This window comes from Pseudopodoces humilis, chromosome 3 (assembly GCF_049639895.1).
Source record: "Pseudopodoces humilis isolate 2021_Gansu_Grassland_sample_001 chromosome 3, ASM4963989v1, whole genome shotgun sequence".
NCBI lineage: Eukaryota > Metazoa > Chordata > Aves > Passeriformes > Paridae > Pseudopodoces > Pseudopodoces humilis.
Genome location: NC_142202.1, coordinates 16,123,541 through 16,145,037, shown reverse-complemented (window position 1 = coordinate 16,145,037; position 21,497 = coordinate 16,123,541). Strand labels below are relative to the sequence as shown.

The following is a 21,497-nucleotide window of genomic DNA, read 5'->3' as shown; positions in this document are numbered from 1 at the left end:
ACAGTTTTCCAAGCCCCATGAAGAGGTCTGCTGATTGCTCGAAGCCTGGAATTGCCTGAAGGATTTGTCCCAAGATCTGAAAAGTCAAAGAGATACCAACAACTTTAAAGGCACAATGCTGCTTGTCAGACTGGTGCATTTGTCTCCTAAAGGGAAATTTCATCCTTTAGTAAAACTGTACACGACTTGTACAGTACTCTACTTGTAGGAGGCAGGAGAAGCTGTCTGAGAAAAACAGTGGCCCAAAGGACACCGTGGCAGCAGGAGCTCTGCTCCGAAGCAGGCACTGGACACTCCCACTGGGGCTTCTGCTTGATGGACCTGTGCCTGTGCCTTGGTGGCCCAAGGACCTGTGCCTGAAAGCAAGATTTGGTGGCATTCCATTGACTTGGATGCATCACTGACTGCTTTGTGACTGCACGCTTTACCAGATTTAAATCCTGTTCCCTTCCCACCACTTTGGCCTTGCCTGTTTTGAGAGAATCTCATATTTAGCTCAATTCTATATCTTTTAGAAAGAAGCCATCTACACAGTTCCTGTGCTGCTGCAGACCTGGAAAGAATGGACCACAAGGTGATCTCAGGTCTGTGCAACACCATGGGGGATTTGTATGGAGTGAACATTCAGAACACATCTTATGAGTGTCCCCTTAGCATGAAGTTGAGTTTCCAAGGGTTAGACCAATAGCCCTACAGTCTAGGGGACTTTGGATCTGTACTTAGCTCTGTTTTAGACAGAAGGATATACCATACTCTTCAGTACTGGGGCTTAAATCTGAACTGTCTGGTTACATCTGAGGCATCAGGGATACACCAATGTGGGAGCACTCTTAAAGAATCCACACAAGAGTGCGACACCAATACACAATTCCTGCCCACAGGTGGCACTCCATCATGAGCCCTGGCTGCTTGCTAAACCCTCTCATGAATGAGATCTCCTACAGCTACGGGGAAAATATTTGCTTTGTTGTTCAGTAATGACCTTTCCTTGAGGGACTACAGATCTACAGAGTGGAATAAACTGAGCAAGACTCCTGGAAAGTACTGTCTATTCCAGAACAAAACTCCAGTGTGCTGGGCCTGACCCTATTCATATCTTCTGTGCAAGCACAAGAGGTTTTAATGTTATTTTGACAGATGGTGTCATGTCTGTTTCCATTCAAAAGCCAAGGGAGCATCTCTGTTTGGATTTGTGTCAGTAGTCCTATTTCCAGGTATTATTTACATGTCCTGAAATAAAACAGTCACAATTCCTTGTATATATTTGGATGACTGCAAGAGTTTATGACCAAAACCTTTGTGAGATTTCCTGCTGTAAACATCTCAGTACCAAAATGGGATACATTGGGGCAATCCCAGAGAATGTACTTCATGCGTGAAGTACATTTGTGTACTTCAGAACAACCATCACCCCTGGTGAGAGACACTGACCTCCCAAGTCATGAAGCTGAGAAGCAGCTGAGCATGCAATTTCCCTGGCAATGAGCACACTCTGCATTATCTGTGAGAGATCCTTTAAGGAAATGACCTGTTAAAAAACAAACAAACAAAAAAAAAACCAAAAACAAACCAGAAATACTTTTGATGTCCATATGATACAGAGCAAGGCTTTGCTCAAAGAGCCTTTTAACTTGCTCTCAGGTCAGATGCTTCTCATGTGATGCAGCTAGGAAAAAACATGTGAAAAGGCATTCTGATTGAAAGCTGCATGGAAGTAACACTCATGGATGGAGTGTCAAAAAACAACTATTTGTCTTTCTATTTCCCACTTTAGGTTACAGAAGAGGAGCACTGAGCTAAGATAGATTTTTGCCTCATGCTATAAAGGAGGCAGGCAGATTCTAAGAAAGACAGCTGAGTTTCACATACCCATGCTCTTGTGCTTCCATGAAGGTTGAAGTACATGAATTCTTTTCCTAAAACCCTTTGCTAGGTTGCACAAGACCTACACCTCTTTGTATTTGTCCATCAGGGGGAGAGCAAAAAGGGGGGATCTAGTGAGAATGGGGAAAGAAGCAAGGAATTTGTTTATCTCTAAATTTTAGTCCTGAGTAGGTACCTGTGAGCCCTTCATGCAGCAGAGCAGAACTTTTGAGAGACACAAAAAGCTGCAAGTTTAGCTTCTAAAGCTGCTAATAAAGGGCAACTGGGCTTGTAAAACCAGTTCCCATCCCTCCAGCCCCTAGAAGAAGGAGCCTAAGAACAATTTCCCTATCTCCTGCTGCCAGTGAGGTGAAGAGCAGCACAGTTCAGACTGTCAATGCTTTGGCTTTGAAATCATAAAAATGTTTTAAAACAGATAAATATATTTACTATTATCCCAAATTTTTGTCAGGTACTTATGCTCCATGTAAAAATAAAGGGGAGTAAAATGATTATCAGGAAAACAGTTGCCTGAGTGCAGCCAAAATTATTCCTTCCCCTAATGCTAAAATGAACAAAGCAGCAGATCATAAAATGTATGAAGGATTCAATTAATCAGAAAAATTCCCATTTAAAAAAAAAAATCTCCAGCTGGATAAAGTATCTCGTGAAAAGGAACTCAAGAGTTCAGCACAAAGACCAAAGGTAGACAAAGCCTTTGAGGGAAACCTGTTAGAAAGAACTCTGATAGTGAAGAGCTCTTGGCTAGTGAAGAACACAGCCAAGCACAGAGTTTATCAGTTTTTTCAGACTGACTTTACCTTGGCAAAGCCCAGCTGGCCATGCTGGGATAGGCAGCTCTCTGGGGCTCTGAAGAATTTTCCATTTAACTTAGTTCTGTGTGCAGTGCTCAAAATAAGAATTACGGTACAAGGAAGGTGTATCACTTGTCACTGATGTTGTGCAGGAAATTTGAGGAGAAGAATGTGGTGGCAAATTTAAGATTTGGAATCTGCAAAAGACTCCATTTTGTCCAATGATTTATAGTGGGGCAGTTCACATATTTGTACCTTGTGTCTCCTTCATTACCATCTTACTCTTCATTCCTTTTGTATAGCAAATCATCATGGGTGGCATGGAGCAAAGAGGAATGTGAATCTCTGCTGTAAGTACTCCCTGTGTCTGTGCCTGAGGTGCTTCCTGAAATGACAACAGCAGCAGAGGGAAATTGCTGTGACTCCAGTTCATGTCTCTGCCCCCACAGATGATGAGCAAGTGCTACAGAGCTGCCAGAATCTTAATTTCACTTGACTGCTGCTTGAAAAACCAATGGGAACAGAGGCAGGAGTGGTTTGTGTGCAGATTGAAGAGCAATTTAATCTCTCTACTGAATTATCTTACTATCATGCTTTAAAAAAAAATATTATTTGTTAGGGTTTTTTTCTGTGGGTTTTTTTGTATTTGTTTGTTTTTTAAACAAAAACGCTTACAGTCTGAAAATACAAACTCCCCATACCCATTGCAAATAGGGTGAAATTATAATTTTCCTTATTCATCCCTCTGATCTATAAACTGAGCAGGGGTCAGACAATTCCAGCAGAACTATTACTTGGCCATTTCCTCCGGTTTCTCTGTTTACTCCTTTACATTTCTCTCCTTTTATTTATTATCCTTTTATTTCCATCAGGATCTGCATGCTTGCATATAATTTTATTTACTGAAGGCATAAGCTGATAAGCGTTTAAGCCTTCCAATACTTGAAAGGAGTCTACAAGAAAGACAGAAATGGACTTTTTACAAGAGCATTTAGTGACAAGGGGGAATGGATTCAGACTGTAATAGAGTACGTTTCGATTATCTATTAGCTATTAGGAGGAAGTTCCGTACCGTGAGGGTGGCGAGGCGCTAGCACAGGTTGCCCAGAAAAGCTGTGGATGCCCCATCCCTGGCAGTGTTAAGGACATGTTGGGCGGGGTTTTGAGCAACCTGGTTTAGTGAAAGACTCCAAGCCATGCAAGGGGTAGGTACTGGATGACCTTCACGGCCCCTTCCAACTCCAGCCATTCCGGGACTCCGCGTGACCCGAAGCTCGGGCACCGCCCGCCCCCGCCCCACCATGGCGGCCCCGCCGCCTCACAGGCCTCCACCAGGCACCGGGCTACAGCCGCCTTCCTATTGGCCGAGCCTCTTCCCGTTCTTCTCTTCTATTGGAGGAGAGTGGCCCGTAGGCGGGGACACTCGCTGAACGACGGCTGCAGTGGCGAATGGGCGGGCGCGGCCGTCCCTCCCGGCCGGCGCTGGGGCGGGAGCCAATGGGAGCGGCGGGGGGCGCGTGCGGTGCCTGGAGCAGGTAAACAGCGGGGCCGGCCGGGGCGCGGCACCGGGATGCGGGACGGGGATCCGGGACTGGCACCCGGGACTGGCACCTTCTGCCGCCGCGATGCTGCGGGCTCTGGATGGGACGGGACGGGACGGGCCTGGCCAGCCGCCGGCGTTCGCGCGGGGTTTCGGGGTCGCCGCGCTCCCAGAGCTGTGTCTCTGTTTGTGTATATACGTACATACGTATGTTCTTACATAGGTGCATATTATATGTAAAAAAACCCACTTATTTCCATGTGTGTTCGTGTATGTACGTGTGTTAAAATATCTGTATACCTATTTCTCCTGGGCGGTGGCGGCGTATCCCGGCTTTCGTTTGGAAGCGCCTCCGGCACACCTTCAGAGGCAGACGGATTTTTTAAGCGTTCAAAAGGGCAAATGGAGAGCAAGAACATCTGCATGGGAGCAAGGTCTCCTCTGGCCTCCTGCAAAATCTCTGCCTGGCGGGGTGGGGCTTGTCTTGGTATTTTTCCCCCCTTTTTTTGTTTAATGTTTGTTGTGTGTGTCCCCGGGCGGGCTGGCCGTGCAGTTGGATGCTCAGGGAAGCAGTCCCAGCCCTGCTGTGTAGCTGTGTCCCCTGGGGGGCCTAGGGAAAAGCAGCCACTCGGCCGGGACACAGGAACTCAGCCCCAGCACAGGTGTCCTTGGGTGTCCCCGAAGTGTCACCTCCAGCGCCTGCTGGCTCGGATGTCCTCAGCAGTATTGGGACCGATGCGTGCTGCTGCTCCCGCATGTGAAGCGTGAGCCGAGCTTTGAGGTTTTACTTGTGAGTAGTTCTGCAGGGCTGTGGTGCCTTTGTGCTGTGATAAGGAGTTGGCTGATAGAGTATTTGGGCTCGGTACTGGCAAAATAATCCTTCTGACCCTTTCAGGGAGGATCTGATTTCAGCTCTGCCAGCAGAATCGCCCTTTGGGACTACATCTTATGCCTTTCTTGTGGGACAAGAGAAAGCACTGATAGTTCAGCCAGAGTGTAGAAAGAAAGCTACAAATCTTTACAGCTTCCCATAGCATCTTGTGTTTTGTTATTTTTGTGTTCTGGGGCTGAAAGTGAGTGGTATTTGCACACTGAGATGGTGTGTTCCAAGTCCCCTGTCATTTTAGCAGCATGCCCATTCTGACTTTATTGACAAGAACCTGTGAATCTTTCCTCCTAATTTTGGCCTCACCGCTTCTGATTTCGTAAAAGTTTATTTCCTTCTCTTCATATTTACCAACAGCAGTGCTTGCTGCAGCCAAAACTTAGGAGAACATCAGGATCTCAGTATCATCCCAAAGCTTTCTCTTCATCTAAATATGGCAAAGAAAATTCATTTCTCTTCATCTGATTGCCATCAAAGAGAACAATATGGATAAGAATGAATTTTAACTCTCAAGTGGGTAATTAAGTATTCTGCCAGGCTACAGCAGCTATTCTGTGCTGTATATTGTAGTGGTATGATTTGTGATGGATGAAATGCAAAGCAAAGGATTTAGATTGTTTGCAGCATGAAAATAAAAGGCAAACTGAGGCTAGGTCTTAATGTTAGTGAACTGGCCCAGTTTAATCAAAATCCATAAAGCTGGTTTTTCGCAGTTGAGGAAAGAGGTCTCTTGCATGAAGGACATCTGGAAAGAGAATTGGTGAGCCCTGCTTCCCTTCAGCATTCAGAAGACTGCTGTAAAACAAGAGTAATTGTATTCCCACCTCAGCTCCTCTAAGAAGCACTTGCTACTGGCCTGGTTTTTGTCCCCGTTCATTTTTGCCATACAGTTTTGAGAGTGGGGTCATTTTGCTCTTAAGCATTGTATGATTTTTTTGAATGGGATCTGATGGTTTGAGAGGTAGAGAGGAGAACCTTGTCTGAAGTAACTTAGTGCTTCAGTTTGATAATGGACTAGCATGTTGTTTAATGTACTTGATCACACTCTAAAGCTTTCTGTGAATACGGATACAGCTTACATTTATCTCAGTGCTCCATGTTTCCCATTCCTGAGCTGTCCTTCCCCCTTTTTCAGCTTAGCCTAGTCAATATGCATAGATATATTTGCTGTCATGAGCATGAGTAGGAAAGAAAGCTCCCTTGCTTTCCATTATGGTGTATGCAGCATCCTTTTGGCAGGCCCTTCTCCTTAGTTCAAGTAGTGAAATGAGACCAGAAAACAGCGTGGCTTTGTAGCACCCCTGCCGTAGGTGCCTGGTGCTCTGTGGCTCCCTTTTTGTTTGTCAAGCAAGTCCCTGGCTTTCTGTTCCCTCTGCTCACCCCAAAGGGTGCTGAGCAGAGCTGTCATGGTGGGCACGTGTGTGAGAGTGACCAGGCTGGTCCTTCCTCCCCTGGAGGACAGATTGCTCAAACCATGGCTCTCTCTGGCAGCCAGCAGAGCCTTGGTGCCAGTTCAAAGTGCACCTCTGATGAATAAATAGGGGCATTAGACAAAATCCCTGCTGGATGGGAGTAGAGGTGGTGGGGCAGAGGGAGAGAGACAGTGTTCCTGCCCCTGTAAACCATATGTTCAAGGCTCCTGCTTAGGTAAGAGCCATAAAGCCACACAGCCAAGGGTTTTGCAGACCTGAGGTGGGGGTGGGCTGCTTGTCTGGCAGCAAGCAGAGGGCTTGTCACCTTAGGGCTCAATCCTACTGAAAGGGGGATGCACAGTGCTCTGTATTCCTGGTGTGGGCACTGCCACTGGGGCTGCTCCCATACCCACTCTCTGGGCCAGCCCTGCTTGGACATGGCTCTGTGACAGCAAACTGGTGCCTCATTGTCTTGTCAAAAGCAGGACACAGCTGATGAGCACCTGGTGTTGGCACCAGAGAGTTGGAGGGTGTTGAGACAACCCCTTGGGCAGGACAGTTTAGATGAATCTAAGGCAGCTGTGACTTCGGTGTCTGCCACAGGAGCTCCTGTGAAGTCTTGGATTCATTGGGACATGTTTGTGTCAGCCCTCACTGAACCACAGCTGTGTAAACAAGGGACAGTGAAGCTGTGTTCAGATCTGAATCTGCTTACTGGCCAGAAGTATCATGGCACCTTTGCATGTCCATATACTTGTTGGGGGAGCATAGGAGAAAATGTCCTTAAAATTGGCTGTATTTCAACATGAGTCTGTTTCTTCCCATGTAACTGTGAAGGTTAGTAATTGGCACAGTGGTTTTGCTATTGGTTTAACACCTCCTGTGGGCATTATTAGGGTATTGAAAGTAGGCTAACTGGCTGTCCCTTCAAAGTCCTCTGTAGAATTGCTCTCTTTATGTAGCAAAAATGATTTCTTGAATAATGTGAGAAAAAGTTCTTCAGTATTTTCACTGGGTTGTTGAAATCTAAATATTGGTCCCAAATTATCAGTGAGTAAGGCTTTATTTACTTCCTCCCTGGTCTCTCACATGAGCAGAAGTTTTTGAGAGTTATTTAGTCACAGATCCTGTGGAATGCATAACTTACCCTGTTCCTTATCCAGAAGTATGTCATGATAGAATGACTTTATGTATCTGATTTCCTTAAAGACCTAAATCCTATAACTGGAGCAGAGTCTAGTGTCCCAGCTGTAAATTGGGAGCCCTCATGTGCTCAATCAAAAGTGTGTTAAGCATCCAGAGAAGAGACCTTGGTCTCTGTAAGAAATAAGCACACAACTGTTAAGCAGCTCACCCAGTAAGAACATGGGATTACTATGAAGCTGACAGGCCTGAAGTGAGGGTTAGCCCTGCTTCTGTTTCCTGTAACTGTACCACTTTTATCACCAAAGGAGGAACAAAATTATATGAAAAAGCAAGAGAAGCCAGGGGAGGAACAAATGTCTGAAAAATGTTTCACTTGGGTGGATTGAGTTGATGTTCTAAAATTTCTTGAAGGTGCAGATGCGTTGAGGAGGCTGTGAAAGAAAGGAGGGGGTCTCCTACTCCTCCCTTTTTCCTTCCTTCAAAGTGAATTTCAGTTTCTTTAGTGAGAAGCAAGAGTATCTCACAGATCTTCAAAGTATCCACTCTGACGTCAGGGTGTGCTGGTTGGGCTGTGAATGTATGATTCAGATTTAAGTGACTGTGTCCAAATCACGTGGCTTCTTCAGCTTCCTCTTCTATTTCCTGAGACATAGGAGCTTGGGTAAGGTTGTAGAGGAGAGTTGTTCTGGTAGATATAACTGCTTACAATGCATTAGAGGTATTCTTTTGCTTGTGGACAAGTGGCTGAGTATCAGAAAGTGGTTATTTACTTGCCTTGTTAAGCTGACTTAATAATGCTAGGAAGAATTTTCCTATTAGTTGCATTTATAACTTCCTGAAATACTGATTTTAAAGCTCTTCTGCAGTACTCAGGGCAGTGCACCTTCTCCCTCTGGTGTCCAGAAAGAAGAGCTGTTCCTTTCCTTTCTGTACTCTTTCACTGCTTTGCCTGCTTTTCTGCATAGCAGTAGGTGAAAAGAGGCCAAGCATTTCTAACCCCCACATTTATTCTCCATGTATTTTCCCATCCAAGTAGCTTTGCTTTTAATCACAAGACAACATAAGGAAGAACCCACAAGTGGCTCTCCTAAGGAGACAGGTCTTTCTCTTGCTATGCAAACCTCTTCATTGGCAAAGAGAAGCACTGCTAATAAAATTCATCTGGTTAATAAACAGTTATAAGACAGCATGTAGCTCCTGATTAGTGGCTTATGTAAAGCTGAGGCTCCAGGTTACTAAGAAACTTCTGCTCCTTGCTGATGCTCACGGGAGTGTTGTGTAAGAGCTGAGCTCTCTGAGCTTTCTGACAGGCAGCCAGTGTGTGAGGTGAAACTGTGTCTGGCCCTTGCCAAACAAACACTGAGCGCTGAGAAACCTCCTTTGTGGAAGGTAAGGTGTACTGATGGGAGGGGGGAAATAGAGGCAGCAAGTGAATGCTGTGGTAAAGAAAAATTAAGTTTCTTTAGTGCTGCATTTTGTTGCTTTCTGTGCCTGCAGCAGTCCCAGTGACTTCAACTGAACAGATTGTCATGCCTGGGTTAGGGCAGGATAAATCTGCTGTTGGGAGAAGATGGAGCTACATGGTGTGCTTGAGCCTCCCTGCTAAAATCTGCTGAATCCTCTTCAGACTTTCAGTTATTTGCAGTGTGGTGTTCACTCTTTTCTTCCCCTCTGCTCTGCTTGTCCCCACAGCCTTGAGTAGTGCTTGGCTGTGTCCTCCTGAGTGCTCTCTTGGAAAGCGGCGATGATCACGTTCATGAACAATTCGGACAGCGAGGAGGAGCCCTGCAATGAGAGAACATCACTGATGTCTGCAGAGAGCCCTCCAGTACCCTCCTACCAGGATGGCCTGCAAGCCTCGGAAGCAGGGGAAGCACAGGCACACAGGGTAGGTGTGTGTCCCTCATGGGGAGCAAGGCTTTGGGGTGTGGTGGCAGAAGTAGTCCTGCTACCCCTCAGTCCCACGTACCAGACTGGATTCTAGGATTGGCTTTGGTTAGTGTTGTTTTCCTGGTGTCACTCTCAGTCAGCAGCAGAACTGCCTGTTGCCACTTCCTCCACTCTGACTTTTTCCCCATTTTTATCTCCATGTATACTCCTCCCTTTTCCTTCCTTTTGGTAAAGATAGAGGCTTTTAGTCAGGGCCTTATGCTTTTAGTCAGGACTGTTACAGGATATCCTTTTTAGCCGTCTTGTTTTGCCAGATACCCTTTGTCTGCTCTGGTCAGATGCAGCTAATGTTAGAACAGAATCTAGTCCAGCTGCCAGCAAAGCAGCAGGATAAAGCAAGCAGGTTTTTTGGGAGAGGAGGAACATGTCAAGCGTATGTCAACTCAGATGAAATTTTTTCTATCTAGTTCTGGGCATCTTGCCCTTCATGTGCCTATCTATATATTTGCATTTGAAGAGGTCCTTAGATACTCATGGAATTGGTTTAAAAACTCTATTTGCAGCATGTTTGCAATGGAATTTAATGGAATTTCTAATTGTATTGTTCAGTTGGTACCTTTCTATTAGAACTCGCTATGCTGTGGTGACTTACAGCAGCCTCATGAGGTATGATGAAGAAAAGAAGCATCTTACACATTTGCTAATATTTATTTTCAGAAGAGGCGAGCAGGCAACAGCCGCGGCCCGAACAATATCGCTGGTGGAGAAGTGTCCGGCTCGAGTATTCCAGTGAGGGAAAGCGCCCTGGAAAATGAAGAGGAGGAACTGACTCTGAAATATGGAGCAAAGCATGTAATCATGCTCTTTGTGCCTGTCACCCTTTGTATGATTGTTGTCGTCGCCACCATAAAGTCAGTGCGCTTCTATACGGAGAAAAACGGGCAGCTGTAAGTGGGGTCTGCAAACAGCCTGAGTATGTGGGACCCCCTGCTCCACACACACGCTCTGTGCATGCAGAGTGCTTCCTTAGCAGGCTGGGAGAACCTTTACACTGGTAAAGGTGGCTGTAGAGACATACAGAGAGCTTACTAAAGTAGGCTATGTTCACCTGTGAAAGTTTTTCCCATACCTGCATTGCACTGGTCTGTTAGCACTGTCATTTAGGGTTCCCTGAGTGAGGCCTGTGAGCAGCATAATAACAAAGCTGCTTCATTCTGCAGCATAAAAGGCCCAGGCTGAACTCCTAGGCTGTTCACTCACTAGCTGGCAGCAATCAGGGAATAGCATGTTCATTTGGATGAGTGTCTCATTTCCTGGTGATATTTCTGGTTCCTAAAGACTCATGGTGCGGATTCCTAATTCCATCCAGCTCCTGCTGACAGTGCCTGGCTCCTGGGGCCTGGCTTCTGGGGCTCTAACTGTGCTTCACATATGGGGTGGAGAAAGGGGGACTGTGGTCCCTTGAACTGAATCAAAGGAAACAAAATTGAGGGAAGGGCTGTAGGGTGGCAAGAAGGGATAAGAGTCCAAGACTCTCCTACCAAGTGTGGAAAGAAAGGGTGTCCCCCATTTCAGAACAGCACCTGGGAAGTATCCTTGTAATTATCACGGAGAGATTCCAGAACATGCAATAAAAATTCATGGCCTGCAGAGCACTTACTAAAATAAAGTGATTTATACTCTAGGTCTTTTTGCTTAGAGCTCTGCCAGCCACAGCTGCTCTGTAAGAATGTGCTTTTGATAGAGACCACTAATCTTTAGTTGATAATTAACTTGAGCCTAGCCCCTTCAGAGGCTACATCTCATGTTTGCTGTCCTTGGCAGTCCTAGCTCCTTTTCTTTCCCACACACAGAGAGGTCTGGTTTTATCTGGGACACATGGTTAGATAATATCTATGCTTTATATGGCTTTTGCTTTATCCTGCAGAATCTACACCCCTTTCAGTGAGGACACCCCTTCTGTGGGCCAGCGTCTCTTGAACTCGGTGTTGAACACCATCGTAATGATCAGTGTCATCATTGTAATGACCGTGTTCCTAGTGCTGCTCTATAAATATCGCTGCTACAAGGTAAAGCATTCATGCCAGAGCCTTTTCCACCTCTGTGCTGTGAGCCTGGGATCAAGTGGGCCTTGCATGGCAGTGAGAAACACAGGCACTGCACTGGCTTATCCTCATCTTGGGAACAGCAGGAATCATACTGTGCAGAAGTCTTTGTCTGTAGTGATGGAGCTGTGGCTCTGAATAGGCTTTGCCATTATTTTGTCACTAATGGCAGGCCCTTAAAAACAAGGACTGCTACTTTGTGTTAGTCAGGTCTGAGTTTTCAGCATCTGATCCAAATGTTTTGCCATTTGTACTTATGGACTAAGTTGTACCATTAATGGTGAATGCCTTCTATTAAGACATTTCAGATGAGCTTTGTGGGAACTGGTATTATTCCTGCCTGTGGAAGCTCTGGTAGAAGAGCACAAGGCTTGAAGAGAAAGGCACATTCAGGTTCTAAGGTGCTCAGGGAGTTCTTATATGTGCATTTGAGCTCTGTCCATTCCTGCTTTTTAATCTTGTCCCAAAGACAGAGTTTATTTTACAGCCTTGGGCAAACCCCTCCTCCTTCCTAGCAAACAAAGAATGTGCTCACCTGTATGAGCTAGCAGCCAGTATGGATACCCATGAAAATGCTCAGGCCAAAAAAACCCAAACTAACTAAAACCCTAAGAGACAGAATACAAAATGAAAGTGGGAGAACTGAGGGGAAGTGGCTGTCCTTCCTCCTTCACTGACCTGATAGGGAAGGCAGGATCTTTGGACCCTGGAAGAAGAGTGCAGAAGGAGACTATTGGGCTGCAATTCTGTGACCTGTGCAGGGGTTACAGCCCCTACCATCACTTTTTCTTCTTGTCCTTTATAGTTCATCCATGGCTGGCTGATCCTATCCTCCTTGATGCTGCTCTTCCTCTTTACCTACATATACCTCGGGTAAGTGGGAATGGTGCAAGTAACCTGGCAGCTCGGGGCTCCTTCACCTCTTTGCTGAGAATTCCCACTTTGAATAAGAAAAGGAATGTCTTCCCTTCTCCAAATGGACATTTAAGTGTTGTTAGAAGAAGATAGTTTTCTTTTTTAAAAAGTGGAAAAGAAGATCTTTAATAGTCAAAGCTCAATTTTATAAAAATTGTTGGGAAGTGATAATGGTGAGCATGAAATGAACAGGCTGAATCTTATGGTACAGAGGCCCTGGATTGAGAAGCATGTGGAAAGGCACTTTATGTGCTGAGTTACTTCTCTGATTTTTTTTTTTTCCTTAGACAACATTGTTTCAAGCTCATTCCTTTAGCTCCCAGCTCAGGTGAAAGGAAACTTCTAACTTGTGTGTGACATTTGTTAAGACATTTTCATTTTTAACTGTGAGCATATTGTACCTGGTGGGATGACACTGACAGGATTTCTTTGCTGTAGACAGTCATGTAGCCACAGGCCTCTGCTCATTTAAGACCTGAAATCCTGCCTGCTCAAATCTTTGGAACTGCTGTTGAACTGAGGACTAAGGCAGTGTGGTGCGGATCTGTAAAAGAGCACATCCATCTTGTGCAGGAGGAACAGAGCACAGAGCAGCAAGTAACCAAAGGGCAGGTTCCCCTTTTATGATGAGAATTGCTCTTTTCTGCTTCCTTCTGGTGTAGTTGGGGGCTTTCTTGTTTAACTACAGCCAGTGGGATGCTTTGCATGTCACTTGCTTTCACTGCTTTGATAAATTTTCTTGTGGTATTCCAGTGAAGTACTGAAGACTTACAACGTGGCCATGGATTATCCCACTCTGTTCATAGTCATCTGGAATTTTGGAGCTGTTGGAATGATTTGCATCCACTGGAAAGGTCCCTTACAGCTCCAGCAAGCTTATCTCATTATGATCAGTGCTCTAATGGCTTTGGTGTTCATTAAATATCTACCTGAGTGGTCAGCATGGGTGATTCTAGGTGCAATCTCCATCTATGGTAAGTCTGGGTTGTGGCTCTACAAGGTGTGGTTCCTGGAGAGGTTACTCTGAGGCAATCTCAGGATTCTGTATGTCCTTCAAAAAAAACAACTTTATGGTGCTAAAAGCTTTAGAAAGTGCCAGATGAGCAATTAATTTGACTCCCTGCCTTGTCTCTTGCTAATTGTGTAGGTAGTGTACCTCAACCAGGTCTTTCAAAGTGGATCACCAAGTCAGGGAAGGACTGAATCTCACCTAACTACATGGTAGGGGTGGTTGGATTTTTATCAGTAGCAAACCTGACAGTCTTGCAGGTTTTGTTTATTGTTATCAAGAGATCATGGATTTTGGTATAAATTTCAAGTGAACCTGCAGAACAAGAGGGAAGAGATCTGATGGAGGAGAGAGGGTAGGCAAAGAGGTACTGGACTAAAGGCCTTCATTCATGTGAAACACAGAGCCAGCCTATGTAATGATGGATTGTGGAATGTGAACAAAGCACCCCCACTCCTCCTTTAATTAAATTTAACATCTCAGTGAAATGCTGCCGTCTACTTTCTAAGAACTCATGTGGTATTCTCAAGGGGCTTTTTATAGGATTAGCACAGTGAAAACTCTTATTATTACATTAAGGCTTGGAGATGATATTTTTAGTGAGCAACACTTTAAGGGACTAGAACAGCTAGAGTTATGCAAAGTGGTGAAAAGTGTCATTCAGGAAATCATCTGGTTTATATGGATAATGTAAATTTGAGGGGAGAATATTTTCTTAAAGAAAAAGAATGTAAAATATGTATGGCAATTCAAGATGAGATTGGTCCTTTTCTTTCTGCAGATCTGATGGCTGTTCTCTGTCCCAAGGGGCCACTGAGAATGTTGGTAGAAACTGCACAGGAGAGAAATGAGCCCATTTTTCCTGCATTAATATATTCCTGTGAGTAAGATTACAATGTTAACGTTTTTAGCCAGATGAAACTATTAACCTATTTCTGTGTCAAAGCAAATAACACTGTCTTAGCTACTTTCTTGCCTTAAGAATGGTGCACAGTTATGTTCTGGAACAGACCATTTGTAGAAGGCCTTGGTTATCAGTTACAATGTTGCTAACTCTGATTAGCCAAAGGGAGCCCACATTTGTCTTGTGAAGCTGAATTGCTGAGAAACAGATTTATCCTTTCATGAATATAGTGCATAATATGCCTTTTTTCTGCACACAAAATGCTCTGTGAGTTGAGCAGCAGAGTTTGCCAAGTTTTGTGATGAGGTGGTGCTCACTTAATACATTTATTTATTATGTGTATGCTTTACAGACACCCTTTAAACATATGGTGAGGTTCCATGCCTCCTGCAGCCCCCTCTTACCCTCTGTACTGTACAGATGGCAGTGCTTAGAATATATTTGCTTTATCTTTCATTGTTTGGCTCCTCACTTTGTAAAGGGCTCCATTCAAGTACTGCTCTGCAAACAGAAACAGTCATCTCCTCCCTGGCTTTCTTGGGCTGTTTAACTACCACGGTGTCTGGTGCCCTTGTCCAAAGGTATTGACGTGCTTAAGATAAGATTATTGGAAGGCAGGAGACTTAACACTCATGGGACCTGAACTCAAGTGCTTCATGGACCTCACTGACTCTTTCATTACATCACTTGGAAGATGAAGGGTTATTCCCAAATGTTTGGTGCTAAGCTGAGGATGCCTACAACCTGACTGATTTTTTTTTTTTTTTCTTCAAGCATTTAATGTTACATAAATGCTTTTATGTGTTAAGCAGAGTCTCAGTTCTCCTCAGGTGCCTTCCCTTTTACAGGAGATTCTGTTACACTGACCTGACACAATCTAGATGAAGTCTCTCATGTGCTTTAGTTAAAAAACAAGAGTTTCCCTAAAGGAGAATGCAGTTCAGCAAATAATACTGGACAAAAAGTTCTTGTGCAGAATGTCAGTGTCTCCATTGCAAGACCACATTCTGTGGCTCCCTCTAGATGCAAAAGCATCACCTTGGCTGGGCTCATAGTGGAAAAGCAGGCACTGTGTTTGCCTTGGCTTATTTTGTTTAGCTTAGCTTCTGTAAAATCAGGAGACTGATGCAGACTTAAATAAAAAGCCGATTTGAGTTCCTGTCTGCTGATTTTGGAATGGTTTGTATTACTTTTTAATTTGGGGATCCCAAGAATAAACCCCCAAACATCAGTTGCTGTTGGAATCAAAACAGAAATATGCAATATTTTGACAGGATGGAACCACAACAGGCAGAGAGAAAAGCTTGCATTCTGCCAGCTCCTGTGATCCCTTGCTTGTGGGCTGTACCTTTAGCAGAACATGAGTAAGCAGTGTTAGTTAGCCTCTGGTTACCTTTTGTATTACCATCATTCCCTGGGAAATTGTTTTCTTTGAGGAGAAGAGCCAGAAATCAGGAAGAAAACAAAGGAGTTGAGGACCCTATTCCTGAAATTTTGCTTTCTTTAATCCACAGAGATTATATTGACTCTTAGCTGCTTGTGCTCTGGGACTTTCTTAAAAATGGAATGGATGCATTGGTTGGCTTTCTCCCACCTTGCTGTCTCAGTGCCTAGGGAAGCCAGCTGAGTGTTTCAGAAGCATTTACAGGGGCAAGGGTTTGTATTTCTAGGGACAGCTGAATACTTATTTCCTCTAAGCTATAGTGGCCAATGTTTTATGCAGCCAATTACTTTTTTTCTTCCAGCTGCTATGATGTGGACAGTTGGAATGGCAAAGCCAGACACAGCAGCAAGAGGACCAAGTCAGCAGACATGGGATGCAGGTTTGTTTGCATGTCCCTCTCCCATACAGAGCACTGTCCCACAGAAATAATGAATGTGTTTGAGACTGAACATAAACATAAACCCCCAAATCCTGATGGATGACTTTTATTTTTTCAGTGTTGTTACTTGCAGAACTCAGTGAAGTTCATAAACCTCCTGTTAGGACTGGCAGCAAAAATGAACAGTGTAGGAGGCTCCAGTATTCAGGCCACTTTTATTTAAAAAAACCCTAACAAACAACACATCAAACAGAAGTGTTGTTCAACTCACATCTTCGGTGTACTGAAGTCAAAAGCTGAAAGGGGGCTAGTGGGGGATTATATTTTTCCATACTGGGGATGGTAAATTACAACATAGGCTCCTAAATATATTTGTGTTCAGACCAGTGCCATGGAGTACCCCTCTGTAAGTGCAATATGGCTCACCCTGCTAAAGAAAATAAATGTCTTTACCCTTGGGTAAATCCTTGTGTTAAGACAGTTACCTACCAGTAGCTTTTGTGATTCAAGTTTACATTGTAGCTGGTTCTGCAGTAATTTGTGTGTCTTTGCTTTTATCTTCTTGAGATGCAAATTAAACTGCAGTTTTAAGGTGATTGAATAAAATCTTACTTGTGGTTTTGGGAGGATTTCCTGTCTAGTCCTGCTGCACTTCAAGACGACAGTACCTTTGAATGTTAAAGCAGCAAATGTGTGCAAAGGTTTGATAACTGAGCATGCTGCCTATTCCAGGATGAAGCAGCTGATATACCAAGAAACGACAGGGACACAATCCTGCTGTGAAATGGAGCACAGAGCAGGCACAGACTACAGGCTGAGGGGTACAGAATGCTCTGTGGAAGCTCTGTGTCCCAGAACACAGTCTGCTTGCACCTGCAGCAGCAGCAACCTGTCAAACTGACATGGACTGAAGAGTCTGTAGGAGCTTCTGAAAAATAGGAACTGTCAGATGGAGGCATATATCACAGACTGGCTGTTTCTGAAAGTACTGCCAAAGGTTCTGTCAGATGTGCTTTAACAGAGGGTGGAAAAGAGTTAAATTTGTGGACAATGAAATGTGTCTTTCTACATGTGAACAGTCAGCTCCAATGTCAGTTTGACTCAGGACTTCTCTCGTAAATGGCAGTCCTCTTAGTCATCCATTTTTGTTATATGGCTGGTTAGGGAATACCTGAGCAGCTCCACCCCAAATGTATAACACTGTGGGAATGTATATTAACTTCAGTGGCTTTTCCTTGTCATTCTGGCCCGTGTAGAGCAACATTAGGTCTGTGTACGTGCTCACTTGTTAAAGCCATTGAGCTTCTGGGTGGCTGCCAGAGAAGCTGTGAACATTTACTCTTCTGACTCTTCCAAACAACAACACACGTTTCCTTCAAACTAAATGTCTGCTTCAACTGGTCCTGATGGTTGCACCTCCATGAGACAAAGGGCTTACCCACAGCAGGGCAGCTTTACAGGACTGTGGATTTCATGGGCTAAAACATGTTATAAACATAGCTGTCTCTTGTGTTTCTTGTTTTTTTTGTAATCCATTCTTGGCCTGTTTTTGTGGAACCAAGCTGAGGATGGGAGAGAACACCTCAGGAGCCCTTCATATGCAGAGTCTCAGATGTCAGAGACAAGAAGTCCTGTTCCAAACCGCCCTGTCACTTCTTCAGAGGAACTTGAGGAGGAGGAAAGTAAGGGAAGCTTTATACCTTGTTTTCAATGTAGTCAGAGCCTGACATTTTTACTCTTTTTGGTTAACACTCTGTTACCCAGTTTGGTGTAATCACAGTTAATTTGAATAGTTGTGTTCACTGAGCAATGAAGATTGTGAGTCTGACTGTGTATTACTACCTCTTGCTGCTGCAGAATCTGTTCTGGGATTGTGGTTCCAGTGACGCCTGTTGGCTACATGTACAATTTAAACAGTCCCTTCTTCCCCTTGGCTCCTGTCCCTTTCTGTCCTTGTGCTTCCTCAGCTGGTTCATTTATAAAGCAGCCCAGGGAAGCACCTCAGAGAATGAGGGAGAACAAAAGCAATTAGTGGGAAGAGGGCCTGGAAATCTCAGCCTCCTCAGAAATGTGTGGGTCCAGGTTGGTAGCCAGGACTAGGAACCTTTACCTGCTCCCCAGGGGACAAGAATTTGTTTAAGAGGAAGCAAAACAGGAGGCTGAGAATTAACATGTCTTCTTTTTCCACTTCTTTCAGGGGGTGTGAAGCTGGGCCTTGGAGACTTCATATTTTACAGCGTGCTTGTTGGGAAAGCAGCTGCCACAGCTAGTGGAGACTGGAATACCACACTGGCCTGCTTTGTAGCCATTCTCATAGTAAGTGAGCAGCTTTTACAAGTCCTATCACACCCTGTTCAGCCCAGAAGTGTTGCCAGAAGTACCAGCAGCTGAGCACTACTAAATTAGTCCAAGTAACCTGCTAGGTATTTAGGAATACTCTGTCTCTAGGCTTTAAACAGCCACTGCAGCAGAATGATCCAGACTAATCAGAGCAGAGCCTAGCATGGATCTGGTGGGGGTGAAACAGCCCCAGGGAACTGCTGGTATGTTTGCTTCAGACACAAGAGTCAATATTAGGAACTCCACACTGATTAGCAAGCGTAGTTGAAACGGCTAACTCTATTATTCTAGAGAGCTGATAGATAAGAAGGTGATGACCTATCTTATTCTACTATTTGAGCTGGAAAAAATGAGAAGGAAGGAGACTTAAATCCATGGAAATTATCAATAAATTTGCAGTCTAGAAACACTGATTAAAAAAAGAGAATTTAAAAAATCCTATCTGCTGATCTTTAGCTACTGAGTATTTTTGGAGCCCACTGTCTTTGAAGTAAGAATGGCTCTGATGAGAGAAGGAATTAATATTTAAAGGCACTTAACCATAGTATCTACCCAGAATATACAACAGCTTCTTCCCATGCTACAAAAAGCAGGTCTTGGCCTGCTATCCAAATAAAACCAGAACTCACCCATTGTTATAAGGAATCCAGCCAAAAGAACAGCAGTGGATGTTTGGTTTCAGTTTGGTTGTTTTTTCCTTCTTTTTTTTTTTTTTTCTTTCTTTTTTTACCCTAACGGACCTTGTAAACTGGGAATATAAGTATTAGATTATGTGGAACTCCTATCTGTGCAGTTCACCAGGATTTAACTGCCTTTTGCCTGTTGGATCAGTACTTCATTCATAATGGCACAGAACAAGGAGTAAAATATTGTGTAAAGAAGTTTACCTCTCAGCATCAGCTGTACCTCTGCATTTGCTGTTTATACCAGTTTCTCAGCAGACAGCTGTGCTCAAGACTGCTGAGGAAAAACCTAGCCAACTTGTGTGAAAGACGAAGCTGGGGGCAAATACATATTCTGCTGCTGGTAATTCAGGCAGTCTGCAGCGGTCTACAGTGCATTTAGACAATTATCTGTATGTATGACGGATGTATTTCTGGTTGTCTTATTATTATGTCCTTGTGTTTTTTATTCTCTTCTCTCTGACAGGGTTTATGCCTAACACTTTTACTACTAGCTGTTTTTAAGAAAGCACTGCCTGCTCTTCCCATTTCCATCACCTTTGGCTTGATCTTCTACTTCTCGACAGACAACCTTGTGCGACCGTTCATGGACACCCTGGCCTCCCACCAGCTGTATATTTAGAAGAAGTGGGAGTTAGAGGATTCTTTTTCAAGCTTTTCTGTGAAGTATGGTACAATGTTTGGAATAGGTCATAAAGTTTTTACACTTAGTGCCATATATTTGTAAGGAAAACACTAATTCTGTGACGTGCTGTGTACTAAAAGTCTAATAGTTACATGTTGAACTGAGATTTTTCACAGGACTCTTGGTGAAAAGCCTGTCTCCTTGCTGATGTCAGAGTGTTACTTTTATTTTATCTGATGTGCACATTGGCTGTTGTGAGCACAGAAACCTGTATGTGGCATGGAACACTGGAGAGGTGAGGGGTCTGATCTTCTGGGAGCTACATAAAGTGTTTTAGTCCTGGAACTGCAGTCAACTTTAACCATACTCTAGAATTTTTAAGTCTTCACACATTTGAAGTGTTGTACAAACATGAGGTGCAAGTGATTGGAAAAGCACAGCTGGCAGCAGGCACAGAGCAGTGTGTGAGCATTAGAGAAGTGAGGCTGAACTTCCTGTGTTGGCTGCTGTGCACACACCACCTGTTGAAATTGCCCCATAGGCCTTTTTATTCTGACCTGAGCTGGAGATAGTGAGCCATGAGGGATTGAGACAGGATGTCAGTGGTGGGATGTCTGAACATCAGGCTCCTGGCTCTGAGCACATCCCCCACTGCAGCCAGCAGCTGATGAAGGCAGGCCTGCCCCTTCCAGCGCATCAGATCCTCAGCATGTGGAAACAGATACTGCTCTCTCCTCCCAGCGTTTTACTTTTTAGGAAATATTTTTCTGGGTCCATACTGCAATCCTGAAATGACCCTAAGGTGGAAATGTCTGAACAACTCCAGTAAATCAGACCTGTAACTTACTGTGTGTGTTTCTGGTCTCATTTCTGTGCATTATTGTAACTACTCCAAAGGAGGATTTATCTTCCCTTTATTAAGAGGTCCTTTCTTACACTGACTGAGACTTGGTTTACCTAGGTTTTTGTACTGTTTAAAGATTATTTTTTTAATTACAAATTTTAAAATAGCTATTTAGTGTCAAAGGGACTCTTTTGGAAATATCCAGTCATAGTTTGTATCAAAATATTGGGGTGCAAACTTTAATCTGTTGTTACATTACTTTTAGGAATAGCTATACAGCCTCAAGTGAGTTCATTAAGAAATCACAGTGCTTGACATCAGTAAAAAATACATAGGACAGACTGAACATTTATGTTTTGTCCACCATTGAAAATAATTTTATTTCTACTCTTCGAGTCAGTTTTTCAATAGTTGCCAAAGTTATGTGATTTTTTTTTCTTTTCTTTTTACTTGTGTCTGTTAAACAAGTTCAGTTTTCTCTGACAGCTGATCAGTGTCAGTAAATGTAACATTATGTGAGATTTCATGACTAATGCAATGCCATTGAGAGACACAGAATTTAATTTTTGGAAATAGTTTCTAGCTAAGGCTTTGAATTACACATTTTTTATGTAGTGCTTTTTCCAGTAGACCTGTTCAAGCTTATCTGCTTTGATATTTAACAAGGACATCACACAGGTGATTCAGACTAATTTTT

General features: G+C 43.9%; 1 protein-coding gene and 1 long non-coding RNA gene across 5 annotated transcripts in view; one reads left to right on the top strand and one right to left on the bottom strand.

Annotated features, from left to right (window-relative positions):
• Nucleotides 1–4,154: 4,154 nt before the first annotated feature.
• Nucleotides 4,155–21,497, top strand: part of PSEN2 (presenilin 2) — a 19,366-nt gene continuing 2,023 nt past the window's right edge. The window contains exons 1-11 of one of the 3 annotated variants that reach the window (XM_088053042.1): nt 4,155–4,213; nt 9,355–9,550; nt 10,270–10,499; nt 11,480–11,621; nt 12,463–12,530; nt 13,326–13,546; nt 14,363–14,461; nt 16,231–16,308; nt 17,871–17,990; nt 18,506–18,624; nt 19,798–19,997. In XM_088053042.1, coding sequence (XP_087909168.1) covers nt 9,407–9,550; nt 10,270–10,499; nt 11,480–11,621; nt 12,463–12,530; nt 13,326–13,546; nt 14,363–14,461; nt 16,231–16,308; nt 17,871–17,990; nt 18,506–18,624; nt 19,798–19,953 — 1,377 coding nt within the window. In that variant the 5' untranslated portion in view covers nt 4,155–4,213; nt 9,355–9,406 and the 3' untranslated portion in view covers nt 19,954–19,997. Of the gene's footprint in view, nt 4,214–8,984; nt 9,052–9,354; nt 9,551–10,269; nt 10,500–11,479; nt 11,622–12,462; nt 12,531–13,325; nt 13,547–14,362; nt 14,462–16,230; nt 16,309–17,870; nt 17,991–18,505; nt 18,625–19,797; nt 20,804–21,497 lie in introns of those variants that run through there. The other 2 variants (XM_005523284.3, XM_014252954.2) reach the window with 2 other exon arrangements.
• LOC106628204 (uncharacterized) overlaps nt 10,218–21,497 on the bottom strand; it is a 23,803-nt gene continuing 12,523 nt past the window's right edge. For both annotated transcript variants that reach the window (XR_015772167.1, XR_001331490.2), the window contains exon 4: nt 10,218–10,356. This is a non-coding gene — a long non-coding RNA (uncharacterized LOC106628204). The remainder of the gene's footprint in view (nt 10,357–21,497) is intronic.